This window comes from Orbicella faveolata, unplaced genomic scaffold (assembly GCF_042242905.1).
Source record: "Orbicella faveolata isolate gen_17 unplaced genomic scaffold, um_ofav_v1 contig_13, whole genome shotgun sequence".
Taxonomy (NCBI): domain Eukaryota; kingdom Metazoa; phylum Cnidaria; class Anthozoa; order Scleractinia; family Merulinidae; genus Orbicella; species Orbicella faveolata.
The window spans coordinates 21,440,360-21,454,524 of NW_028301540.1; the positions used below are offsets into that span (position 1 = coordinate 21,440,360).

Genomic DNA, 14,165 nt, shown 5'->3' on the forward strand with positions numbered 1-14,165 from the left:
ATTCATTACTTGAAACCTGGCACAGCTATACGTACGTTTCTGCCAGCTTGTGGTTTTTGTGTTGGTCAATAACAATTTATGAGGTCATGTAAGAATTGAAATCCCGTATCCCGCTCTGTTCCCCTTACGAATCCCGCATCACAACCCTATAAAAACACGAAATCCCGCTCCCGCTCGTAATTGTAATTCCCGCTTCCCGCCCCTGTTTTCAGCTCAAATCCCAAATATCACGGCGAAAAAAAAGCCAAATCCCGCATCCCGCCAAACCTATTGGGGACCCTCCATAGACGAAATGACGGCTAAATGGCTCTCCCTTACGCGCGATCCTCCGCGAATACCAGTGTTTTACACACTTACAAAGATTTACAAACCGACACCTGTTGGTAGACCAATTATATCAGGGTGTGACGGCCCTACAGAAAGGATCTCAGCTTTTGCTGACCACCTTATTCAGCCAATAGCACAAAAGCAAGCCTCGTATCTTAAAGATGCAACAGACTTTCTTAACTTCATCGAGAAGACTAAACTGCCTAAAAACACCATTCTTGTCTCTATGGACGTCACCAGTCTCTACACGAACATACCACAGGAGGAGGGTATTACCACTGTATGCGAAGCATATGAAGAATTTTACCAGGAGAACCCTCCAATTCCTAGCAGGTATTTAAGAGAAATGCTAAATCTGATTCTACAAGAAAACTCGTTCCAATTCAGTGGAAAAGATTACCTCCAAACTCATGGAACAGCCATGGAACGAAAATGGCCGTAGCTTTTGCTAACATATTTATGGCCAAATAGAAAAAGAAATACTCAGACAAAGTTACACAAAACCCATTTTTGGAAAAGATACATCGATGACGTCATATCTATGTGGAACACAAGTAGGGACAAAATAGAAGACTTCCTTCTAAAGGCAAACAGTTTTCACCCAACGATCAAATTCACGGCTGAAATCTCAGAAACTGAAACTACATTCTTGGACACGAAAGTGTACAAAGGTTACAGATTCAATAAGGAATCTATTCTTGACGTGCGAACTCATTTCAAACCTACAGAGACCTTTCAATACACGAATTTCTATTCGTGTCACCCACCAGGCGTCATGAAAGGCTTTATCAAAGGAGAAGCGTTGAGGCTTCTGAGAACAAATTCCTCTCAACTAAATTTTGAGGAAAACATGAGTAATTTCAAAACACGCCTGCAGAATAGAGGTTACCCAGCTAGAATTGTAGAAAAACACCTTTCAGAGATTAAATTCTCTGATAGAAAAATGTCACTAGCACAGAAAGACAAAACCGCACAAAAGAAAATACTGCCCTTTGTTACGCAATACCACCCGGCGTTGCCCAACCTAAAAGACACACTTCTGGGGAAATGGCACCTTATAGATAATCACCCGCTACTGAGAGAAATCTTTAAGGAGCCCCCATCATCTCGTATCACAAGGGAAAGTCCCTAAAAGACATCCTAGTTAAAGCTAAACTATGAAGGCTTTATAACTTATTCATCTGCGAACGGCAGGAGTCGTGCAGGCTTGTCAACACTTTTATCACTCTGAGGAATTACTGCAGCTGATCATTAGCACGCAGAAGTGTGCGCTTACGGTTGGCGGATAACAGACGGCTTCTCACAAGAACAGTTCTGCAAATCCTTTTAAGATTTAAAAACACTCGTAAAAGTAGTAAATAGAATGTTTGCATTATTACTGTAATGATCCAATTTAGTGCCCGGAGCACTAATTTACTTACTCAAAAGAGCACGCGTGTCAAACCATGTAGCCTGGGTGAAACCCATAGTAGTAAGATCTAATAAGGGGACCGACTAATACAAAATATATAACTGAGTAGACTAAAATATCTGCACTAAAATATGATTAATACAAAATGCAATCTAAAATGTTTTAAAGATAAAGCTAAACGTTATAGGTGATGTATCGATAGCTGATCTATTGTAAAAAATCTTCGCTGATAAGATTTAAGCGTATCATGTTGAGCAGAGGATACAACCCTTGCAGCCGGCTTCTATTAACTCAGTTAGATCTTTGCCACGAATGCGCCTTTTAAGTGTTTTGGCTGATCTGTCATCCTAGACAGTTTTCCCCAATATCGCAGTGAGTGCCTACCGTACGTTACAGAGTTATGCCTAGAAGAGGAGAAATCAGATCGCCTCATATTGTACCTGGAGTTATGTTCAAAGACCTCAGTGCTCTAATCGAGGATGCGTGCTCAAACTGCCTTATATGCCCTTCTTAATTCTTGAACTACTCACTTAAATATCAATTTTTATTTCTCTCTTGTATTATACTGTATTTGTAATTTTAGAAACAGTTTTTATATTATTTATAATTATTTATTCTTACTTATTCCTAGTGTACCCAATTAATTTTAATTCGTATTCTTAACTGTACATTTTAAATCTCAATACATTGTAACGTAGTAGTGTCCCCAATTAGCTTCTGTAAGCTAAATACCTACCCTGACACTTAAATAAAGTTATTATTATTTATTTTATTTTTCAGTTACGTTTTTTCAACATGAACATCAGAATGTGAAAAAACAGTTTAATTAATTAACAGTAAGAGATACTATGGCTCAAGAGCTGTTGTAACGGCATTAAGCTGTTAGAAATATGGTCATTATTGCGTTCACATGAGGAAGAAGCTAAGAAGACTATCTCTCGTTTCATCGTAAAATGCCGAACTACAGAAACAATGCTTTATTTACTCTTGACACTTAATACACATTTGCGAAAAAAATATTACACTTCTGCAATTATTGAAACTATTTCAATTGTAATCTTTCTTCGAGTTATAGGTTTTGGAAACGGTGAGCGCAGTGTTCAAAGCTTAATGAAGATTTTCTGTCCCGATAATCTCGTGAAAAAAGCAACAGAAGTAAGGTATTTGGTTTAAATAAGGTTTTCTCGCTCGATGCAATAGTCCCGGCACCTCTTGTTACGATTCCTGGCGGGCAAGAAATGAAAAAAGCCGACATTCACAACACGACCTGATATCTTGCTCAAAATCTTCCCATTCCTCGACGTTGACATCAATTCCAAGAAGTTGGCTAAGTGCATCATCTCGTACAAACTCTCCAGTGCGACGAAGAAACGTGAACCTTAAAACACGTTGTGCGCATTGCCCTATGGGACCATAGCAGTGATGGTCAACGTCACCGCATATAACCTCGTTGATAAATGGCGGGAAAACTGATGTTGGAAGCTTAGTAGTCGTAGCGCATTCAGTGCACAAGCGCACCAGAGAGGTGTCCTCCACCACAGAACCTCGTCTCCAGCATCCACGTTCAACTGAACCTGGGCTTAAAGACACCATCCTCTTTTCGCTCCATTGGCTACTGGTTTTAACGTGTTTGATCTGATCCATCAAGTGGTATGAGCTATTTGCACTCAACTCGACATTCGTCTGGCTCTTAGGAGGCTGATCATGTTTGGCTGGCGGGAAGATGGAGGATTTGCGAGATAAAGATTGCTCGTCTCCAGAAAGGTCGGAAAATTTGAACGCGTCTTTCCTCTTTGTTGCCATATAACGCGGATTGAAACCGCCAATGTTTTTGAGCTTGCTTAATAACTCGGCTTCTTTCAGACGCACACATAATGAACGAACTCCAGGAAAGATGTTATTAGAAGGAAAGCGAGGAAGGTTGTACACAACACGACCGCATTCTTTCTCATTAATTATTGAGTGCGAGGGTCTAGACCATGTTTTTCTTGATCGGAATGGCAAATGTTTCGCTTTTCGTCCTAACGAAGATGAGAGAGCGGCAAAAAGAACCATGAACAGATTTAGTAGCAGCATCTGAAAAACAACGGAGAATAAGACAGACGTTATCAGACAAAATAAAAAGGAAAGAAAGTACGTTGTTAGAATCGCAGGTACGATACAAGAATGCATGTATTACAAGTAGCATGGACGTGCGAAAGGAATTTGTTTGCTGAATTTCGGTATTGGACAATTTCTCAAACGGTATTTTAGTAATTTGAATAAATCTTGAATATTCAGCATGCTTTTCTTTAGCTGAGAGGTTCGTGTAAAACCTCCTCCATGTTTTTCGACCATTTTCGGGTTTCTGGTCCTTTTTGGAGACAAGCTAACCAGCGCCACTCGTTTTTGGCTCGTTGTCTTGCCCCCCTGATAATGAAACTCCCAGCTACGCAGTCTCTAAGAGGCATTGCGGTATTTGCCTAACATTTTTTTGGTAATGCAGTACCTTTCACCATCAAAAATGTTCCCCTCCTGAAACCTGCAGCGAACACAAAAACAAATCCAAAACAAATCGATCAAACTCTTAAACAGTCGCATGCTTAGTTTTGGAACCTAAAACACCCAGAAAAGATCAAATGATAATAAATAAATAAAATAATAGGAATTTGCACATCCCACGGAGAGGCTCTGCGTCGCTGTTTCCAGATCGAATTGGAATTTAGAAGAGTTAGTTTCTGTGGATGGAGGAAAACCGGAGAACCCGTGGAAAAAACCCTCGGAGCAAGGCGACAATCAACAACAAACTCAACTCACTTATGATGCCGCGTCCAGGATTCGAACCCGCGCCACATAATCAATAACAAAGAGCGCCATTATAAAACAGAGTGTAATTCCTGTCATTGCTTGGAATCTCTGTATGACCAAAAATATCCTTACAATTAAGCTACCAAAAAGTGGGATCGTATAATCTGAAAAACTGCTATAAATGATTGTTTTGTTATGACAGCGTTCCTCTGAGCCAATAAAAGAAACATGGCAACAAAGTTATGTATCTATCAAGCTCAATTAGTCTTACAGGAAATATGGACCTAAAGGCTTTTGTTAGAGTAAAGAACATTTTAAAATGCTCAACTAGTCTATTTTAATGATTTTAGTCAACGTTTTACAGTCTTAATCTTCTCTTTCAAGGGCCAATACCTATGTCAAACTGTTGGCAACAAATAGTATACCTATTAATAAGCTTGCTTCTATTATGGTTCAGTCACTAACTCCTTATGCTGGGGATTGAACCTATTACCTTTAGGGTTAACTCCATCAGTTCTGTTCTGCTCTACGTAGCTGGTGTTATGTCCTCACTTTTTCAGTCTGCAAATAAAGCAGAATGCGTTAAGAGGAACTGTCGTGGATGGATTATCATAAATCTGGCTTAATTTTTTTCAACATCTTCATTTTAAAGTCTTCCTGATCTTCCTTTTGTTTCCTAGGTGGCGTCCCTTGTTTTTTTTTCTTCCTTGATACCATCGAATGTAAGATATTTATTCCATGGAGGTTCCGGATTCCACTCTAGATTCTGATGTCACCTGGATACACTCCGGTTTATTTCGATTTCCAGATCTCTTTTGTCTGCTTTCAAAATCTTTTAGTGTGATTTTCAATGACACGTAAATTCAAACTTCAAACCTCAAACAACGCTTTTATTTAGCGCTGCCGTCAATTATAATTTATTACAATTATGGAAAATGAGGGTTCGCCATAGGAATGTTTGGTGCCTTTTTGCGTCTTTCATGTTCTTCTGGCAATCTTATAGAAGCAAAAAAACAAGTTGGACGCTCATTTGGCAAACAGGTACCACGGGTACGTCTTTTCCGTTATAAGAACCTCCAGATTGGAATCTAAACATCTTATGTTTTCAAAATATTGCCATTTTTTTTCGATGCTCCCATCTTTATAAAGAAATCGCTTACCTTCTTAAGTGTAAACGCTTTGCTCGTTGTAATTGATCCTTAGGCTTGTTCGGAACAAAAATACAACTTGATCAAAATCGTCGAGTATAGTAACAGTTCTTTGGGACAGCTCCGACAGATAAAGAAGTCCTTCAACTCGACGAAGTGTCATCTGGTTCTTAAGGGCTAAGCAAAACTTGCCACAAGTTATTAATGTTTAAGTTACGAATTCATAAATATATCATTAATTAACGCATTAGAACCACAAGGTATCTTTATAACGGTGACCAAAATTATTCACGTGAACTGCATGGTCGACGCAGTTAGAACTTGACTCCTCGTTTGACCAAGATCTGCAATCCTTTTGTATTGTCGTCAACATATCCTTTTTACTCTGCAATAGTTCCACAAGTTAATAAGATTGGGCGAGCAATTAGCTGGTTCTTCAGCGCTAAGATAGACTGGCCACAAGTTGAGTGACGTGTAGTCCGTCACGAACTCATCAATCTAATCATAGATTAATGCATTAGGACAACCGTGACAAGGCTAAGATTGTTTACAAGAATTCGTTTTCTTCCTCGGCCGAGATCGACAATATCCATGCTGCGATAGAGATTGTCCTTTTCACCCCGAAAGATTTATTCAAGACTCGACAAATGGTTAGTTTGGTCTCTTAGGGCTAGGATGGACAGTGATTTTGTACATTGACGTCACAAATTAAATACTAAAAGCAAACTCTTAAGTTCAAAACTAACAGCGATTTTAGATCAAACGCTAACTTTACAATTCCAATTTCAAGCCAAGCAAACGTTATTCGTGTCACAAAAGACAAAAATATTGCACTAATATTTTCTGAAGGGAGTAATTTTAGCAGCAACTGCTCCTTGAACGAAATGAATTGAATTGACGTCATTTGGCATTATCAGACAGGGGTTAGGGTTTAGGGTTTTAGGGTTAGAGTTAGGGTTAGGGTTTTAGGGTTTAGGGTAATAGGGGTAATAGATGTTTTGCTTTTCTTCAGAAGGCGGCATACAGAAACCTGAACAGACCACGAAGCTTATAAGGAAGCTTAAAACCGCGCGGTGAAATTTAAAAGTAAATTACCTCGAATCGATAGAAAACAGTTCTATGAAGCAGCACTAGCCAAATAGCAGCAACACAATAACTATATTTACTGGCAAAAACTGAAGAAGTAACTGCTCGCACTTTCCCTTTGTGTCATGCTAATCGAGGGAAAAGTTAAAAACCCAGTCTTCTCACCTTAAAGTAATTTCAATGCAGCGATGTCTAGTCTCTTCTATAGCCTAGTCACCGCAGTCTAGTCTCCGCATGCAATGCAATGGCTGCATCAGACATACTCACCTTTGAAGGTGAACATCACCTGGTACTAGTTGATTATCACTCCAAGCAATACACTGAGCTAACCAAACTAAAAGACCTCGCAAACCAGGAAACCATTGAAGCCCTAAAGGAGCATTTTTGTCGGCATGGCATTCCGGCAATTGATTGGTCACTGGTTGGGGTGTCAAGTAGAGAATTTGAGTACTTTGCTAAAGGCTACAAATGTGAACATCTCCTAGTGAGTCAAAAGCACTCCCTTGCAAATGGAGAGTTTGAAGCAACAGTAAAAACTGCAAAATCACTGTGGAGGAAAAGCAAAGACAAGAACAAAACACTACTAGAGTACAGAGCCACCCCAATTCCAGGGATCAACTTACCTCCATCTCAGCTTTCTATGAGATGCAGGTTAAGATTAACAGTAGCATGGCCTACCGGAGCCGAAAGCTTGCAATGTCAGAGATAGAAGGGAGAATGAAATATGGCAAAAAAAAAAAAAAGCAAAAGTGTCATTAAAGATGTGTACATTATTCATCGTGGTGTAAGATAGGATAGATGAATTTTCACTCGTTTGTCTCACGAAGGAGTCACTTTAAGATGTAGATCGCGACGTTTCGACTGCTATTACCATGTCCACCGATGCACCAAAGAGCTACCTAAATTCCTACCAGGTCATCATGTAAGAGTAAAAACCGAGCTGGGATCAAAGGAGTAGAAAGCAGCGACAGTATTGCATCAATATGCCTTTCCCAGGTCATATGTATTAAATATAGGGGGTCGAAGAATCAGACGAAATAAAGTGGCCCTGAGCACCGACTCCTCAAAGTCCCATTTAAAGGAACACACACGCAGTGTCCAGCACAGGACTACCACCCAGATCTTACAGCTGCTCAGGAAAGCCCAACTCAAGGTCTGCATGTACCACCTTCATCTGACATAACTGAGGCCAAGGACTCCACCTCGTACACAACTCGGAGTGGCAGACAAGTCATGAAACCAGTCAGACTAGACTTAAAATCAAGGTGCCATGGATCTGGACACTCGTTGGACATTGTTTAAATATCAACAGTTGCTGAACGTTGTTTAATTAGGTACCGTCGTTGATCCTTTTTGTTTTAATGTATTTCTATTTGTTTTCCTGTTATTGTTAACGAAAAGGGGGATGTTATGTATGGCAATACCGCTGGCCATGATACATGGTTGTTCAGTGTTGTTAACTAGTCACATTAAACCACGAAGTCTGAGTTTTGATCAAACATGGCGTTTGTGTCGTGAATATGTGACACATGATTAGACACCAGTGAACAACAAACACACCCGAACATAAATATATCTCGTAGCCTGCCCAACTTCAAGTTCTTTTTCTTCTCGGGTTTCCATACCGAGTTGTTGATCTATGACGTTTCATTTGCCTTTGTCATTCCACAACCGTCGTCTTGCTCGTTTTGCGCTCGTTATATACCATATGTAGAAGCCGACAAAGATGTCAAATACAGGACACGTTATGGGCGTGCAATCAGACGTCCCAAGAGACTGTAGAACATTTAAATTATATGCGAGTGGGTGTGGGCGTGAGTTTTGTTGCGTGTGTGTTTTTCTGTTGCTTGAAGAGTCGGATAACAAGTCTTGATGTAATACTACCGGATTAAATTGCTATGTCGAATTCTGCGAGTGTTCGTCGTTTTACTGGGCCCGTACACCATATAAGGGAGGAAACAAAAACGTATGCCCAGCGGATGTGCATACGTTTTTGTTAAACTCGGGTAGTGTTTACAAACATTACAAGACATTACAAAAGCCGTGAATTAATACGATGTTTCTTACTGCACCTTTCAATAACATGCGGACTCTAAAATTCAAAGCTCAACCGACAAATGCGTTTTTCGCTACCGTCGATCAAATGTTCGACGGCTCCTCCCAACTTCCGACTACTGCCGAACACTGCTTCGTTGTCTGAACTAGGGGTGGCGAATGGTAAAATCTGAGACTTGCCGAGACGCCGAGATCGTTGTTTAAAAATTCGAGACCGAGACTTAAACGATTTCGGAAAATCCAAGCCCGAGACCTTAATTATGCAAAACGCCAAGCCCGAGACGTGAGATTCGTGCGCTCTTGGTCGCTTGAAACTGGATCTCATTTAGGGAAGTGGTCGAAACTATTATACAATCAATAACTTGTAGTTTATTTGAACTACCAAAATAGCAGTCACAGATAAACGCTAACTTTTTAGTTATGCATTAACATTTCGACCTTTTTACGGTCTATCACGACCCGACTTTCAGCTGCTTTCGAGGTCACGTGCTGTCATCAACTTCCGGTCAGCTAGCTTCATACATCTCATAGCTTCTCATCGACGATCATCCGTTAGTCTCTCGAGCTTACTACACGATCTAACTTCAGCCGCTAAATATTGTTTGACCTTCCGTGCTGGTTGATATAACGCGTTATGGACGAGGAGAGGGTGGAGGACAAGAAATGGCGAAAACGCAAATGTAAGTAAATTGTTAACTTTGTAATTATTCATATAACTGCAGACAGTACTGTTTCGGCCTTCTGGGCCTCATCAGTGCAGTGCTGAAGACTGGGATGGAGGCTAAGCTTAAAAAGCCGCCCCAAATACTACACATGTGGTAGTATCTAAGCCATTACCAGAGTGCTCAAACTAGCGAGATAGTGAGCATGCGCAATTGCAACAGTAACGACTCATCCCAGTAGAGTGCTCAAACTGGACATGAAAGCAGAGCTTTGTATGCCAGCGAGCTATATCTAACTGCAGACAGTACTGTTTCGGCCTTCTGGGCCTCATCAGTGCAGTGCTGAAGACTGGGATGGAGGCTAAGCTTAAAAAGCCGCCCCAAATACTACACATGTGGTAGTATCTAAGCCATTACCAGAGTGCTCAAACTAGCGAGATAGTGAGCATGCGCAATTGCAACAGTAACGACTCATCCCAGTAGAGTGCTCAAACTGGACATGAAAGCAGAGCTTTGTATGCCAGCGAGCTATATCTATTATCTACTAATTATTCATATATGATTATTCATTATTATTCTCGTGTCTCCAGACATTGCCTATAAAAGATGCATCTTGAATAGCTCTTGCTATCCGCCCGTAAGCATCGATTTAAGGAGGTCTACATATGCATTTGCTTGTGTCTTTGTAAGGCTTTTACCCTAAAACTGTATTGGCTTGTATTTTAACCGCGCAATGAAAGACTAATGAAGCATCATAGTGACCGGCTGTCATGGCGTGAACAAATTCGCCGGCAAATTATTTTCTCGCACAGGCCACCTGTGTGAGTAACCTAGTAAAACGATAATTTCGACCGCGAAATGGATAAAAACCTAGGCTCGAAATTTTCGAGCCTAGACAGTCACTCGATACTGGGACAAGTTTGACCAGTTGGTGCAAGATTGGAGACCATACCAGCCCTGTGATGCAGCAAAAATGCACATTTACTCTCCAGTGGGGGGGCCACTCTCCAGATTCAGAGGACTGTTTGTTGTTTCACTATTCACTGGCATGGTTAAGTTTGATCAAGTTGTAAGTAAGCTAAGAGCCGAGGGCTCTATCAGTTATGTTGATGATGATTTTCATCTGGAAATTGATGAAGCTATTTACCATCAGTGTGTGATGGAATTGAGCCAAATTCCTAGGAAAGAACCCTCCACAGAAACGGCAGTCACAGACAAAAATAGTGCCAGTACTTCCGGAGGGCGATCACTGACTGAGGCTTCCACACAGATATCGCCAGCAAAATGTGGTATAAAAGTAAATTCTTCACGTGTCAAGTAGTTTAACATGCAAGGACGAGGAGTTCGACGCATGTTAACCCTTTGAACCCCAGTTACGCATATACGCGTAATTGATGGTCATTTTCTTTGTACCACTCGTGACGTCATCAATTTCAATGTCATTAGATATTCTTGATAGGCAGATAGTAGAACTAGGCTAGGCCTGTCCGTACAGTTGTCAGGTTTAGATATCGACGACATTCCGACGTCGCGAATCGAAAAACAACTTTATCAGGTTTGGTGCTAAAAGGGTGGTAAAATGGTCCACTATGCCTATGATTGATCAAGGTCCATTTCTAGGCTTCGCCCGTAATTAACATCCAACTTTCCACGGCAGCCAGAGAGAACATGCAACGCAAAAGGTAGCCAGACTAAAAGGGCGAGAAAAAACAAAGGAAAGGGGTAACAAACAATTTGCTCAATTTTGCACGTAATCCTCGAAAAATCTCTCCCTTTGGTAAAAAAAGCTATCTTAGCAAAACTTAAGCTTATTTAGCGTCGTGGCAGCCAAAAAACCTGACTAAACGGTAAAAAATGGTATTTTTGGCGAAAGTTTGGTACTCAAAGGGTTAACCCCTACTGAGCATTTTTTAAAGTTCCCTGACAGTTGGCAGGTACCCATTTATATTCCTGGGTAGACAAAGGCACTGTGAAAGGGGCGACCTGCACCGTTTACAAGGTTCTTTATAATTGGCCAAACGAAACAATAAAAAATTAACAATAGGTTAACAACACAAACAATAACCGAAAGTGAAGAATGATCATCGCAGTAAATTTTCCAATTTAAGCAATTGGAAAGAAGAAGCCTGAAAAAAAATCAGGGCTTCAACGGGATCCCGTTGAAGCCCTGCTTTTTTTTTTCAGGCTTCTTCTTTCCAATTGCTTAAATTGGAAAATTTACTGCGATGATCATTCTTCACTTTCATCTACAACCGCAGTTCATAGATATGAATTATTTCATATATACTTCACATCACAAACAATAACCCTAGCCCAAAGAAGCTCAAAGAACAAAAGAGGCGCAGATTAACAAGAACGAATCAAAATAGAGGTTCTAAAGAGGTGCAGGTCAACTGCTGTGAAAGTAAAGTGTTTAGCTTGCTCTAGAAGGCGACGCAGCGCACGACTCACGAATGTGAGATAACTTACCACAGAGGACGAGGAGAACAAAACGTTGGATTACCAAACACATGGTAAGAACACTACATAATGTAAATAAAGCAAAATTAAAGTAAGCATGCAGTTAGTCGTTTTCTTTTTCTGAGGTTATATCTACATTTGTATTTTCTACGACCTCTAGCAGTTCTCCAGTTGACGTAGTGCCCCTTTATTGCAAAGACCATTACAGTAAAATATTGTGTTTGTTTTGCGAAACGGTATTCTAGCATAGCTTAGAATACACCGTCTAAGACAGCCGGTATATTCCAGACTACAATCGCACGTCCTTAGGCTAACTACTTATAAAATCTAAATCGAGTTACTTGAATTCTTTGACTTAACCGACTAAAAATACAGTCCACCGACCATGTTTTCGTGCGATTTCGGCATCAAAGCGTGCGCATGGTTATTGTCAGCGGAAACCTGATCAAATGAGCATGCGCCCGGGCTGAGTGAATATAATAGGAGAAGCAGAAGTTCCGTGTTTGCTACCGTTTGCGTAAACGCTATGCAGCAACACTGACTTCTGCTCGCTCAACGCGATAACTTTTGCCGGAGAACCTCTGCTAAAAAGGCAAATCCGAGGCTCCGAGACCTTGCGAAAAAAAATTGAGACTCCGAGACCGAAAGAAACACATGAAAAACGAGACTTCGTGACTCGTAACAAAAGCTTCCGAGATTCCGAGATCGGATCAAGAATTTCCGAGATCCACGATTTTCTGGGTACCATTCGCCACCCCTTGAACTGTGCTCGACGATTTGATTACCTCGCGCTTGGCAGCAGTCGGAAGCTGGGAGGAGCCGCCGAACATTTGTTTGACGGTAGCGAAAAACGCATTTGTCGGTTAAGCTGTGAATTTTAGAGTCCGCATGTTATTGAAAGGCGCAGTAAGTCCCAATTCGTTTGTTTTGCCGGTATTAATATCATGTTGTTATTCTTGGATCGGAGCCTAAATAGAGTTATCCCGGGTTGGCGAGTTGACCTTAGCAAAGCGTTTACAAGGCAGGTAGGGTTACCCTGGCGCTAGGGTTACTCTAGTCTGACTGGGCAGAATAATACAAAGGTTTTTTTCTAAGCTGTTTGGAGCTCTGTTCCCAAGATTCTGGTCACAAGGGCTACTCTTTTTCTCTTACTAATTTCGACTCCTATTTTTTCAACTTTCCCTAGCCCCACTATCTACCCCTATGGGCCACCCTGCATAAATAAAGTTTTACCTACCTACCTACCTACCCTGGACCTCCGAGGACAGGTAAACGGTGAAACGTCCTAGCACATTTGTCACATTTGTCTCAGACGCCACTAAGTTCTGGGGGTAACTGTTCCTTGAAGACGTCGAACAACAAATATTGGTTCGACGTCATTACGGACTCTCGGCGCTCCCTCTTACGAATTCTCCACCCCAGAGCGCCCTCCACATATCGTGAGGAGCCTTGAAACAAGGAAGCGTTTCGTACCGGGATCCCAGTGGCCCTGGGGACAAGTAACCCTTCTCGGAAAAGCCAGAAGTTCGCTGATAACCTTCGAGTTCTCAGGCAAAGAAAAAGGAAGAAGTGTTACCAATGGCTTTGAAAAGGTATTTAAACAGACTGAAACCGTAATTCAGGTTTATAACCTTTCTTTCCTTTTGCTGATTGAGTTAGTTATGCGACTGCACTGCATTTTTTCTGACTTTTCCACCTAATTGCGAAATGACACTATAAGTTTTGTTGGTAATATCTGCTGTAGGCCTATTGGCAAACTTTCAAAGATCACGTTCAGACGTGCACTAGTCGATTCTCGTCGTTTCAAGAATCACCTAAAGCTAAACCTAAACCGTCAAACGCCACACTGCAACCTAGACGAAACTTGTAAACTTTTCCAACCTCTTCTGTGTACGTTTAAGGGCTTCTTTCGACAATACAGTAGTTTTACTTTATAAACACGGAAGGATGAAGATAATGACGCTTGTGCGGCCCTCTGGGTAAGTGGATACCGTGCCGTAAGCAATTTTTGTTCTTCGGTTCTCGTAAATTTTCGCGTACTAGAAATAATGACGAAATACGTGATTTCTGCATCCAGTAGCAATGAAGGAACCCTGATGAAAAAAAACTTTATTCAGTTCAGTTAAAGTACTAAAAAACAGAAGAAGTAAGATATACTGATATAGGAAGCGTCGTGTTAACTGGCCGAATTTTCCACATGATTTCCCTAATGTAAATACACTCTTCGTT

At 41.0% G+C, this 14,165-nt stretch overlaps 1 protein-coding gene and 2 pseudogenes across 1 annotated transcript; 2 read left to right on the top strand and 1 right to left on the bottom strand.

The window, feature by feature from the left end:
• Positions 1–292: 292 nt before the first annotated feature.
• On the top strand, positions 293–1,488 carry LOC149115563 (uncharacterized; annotated as a pseudogene).
• Positions 1,489–2,261: 773 nt separating this feature from the next.
• Positions 2,262–4,445, bottom strand: LOC149115564 (uncharacterized). The gene has a single exon (XM_089285049.1). It carries the CDS (start codon positions 3,908–3,910, stop codon positions 2,954–2,956), a length of 957 nt encoding a protein of 318 aa, XP_089141175.1. The 5' UTR covers positions 3,911–4,445; the 3' UTR covers positions 2,262–2,953.
• A 2,558-nt stretch (positions 4,446–7,003) lies between these two features.
• LOC149115565 (uncharacterized) lies at positions 7,004–8,665 on the top strand (annotated as a pseudogene).
• Positions 8,666–14,165: the final 5,500 nt, after the last annotated feature.

Bases quoted from the DNA above. Each gene is read 5' to 3' on its own strand.
- LOC149115564 (XM_089285049.1), bottom strand. From the start codon at position 3,910: ATGCATTCTTGTATCGTACCTGCGATTCTAACAACGTACTTTCTTTCC.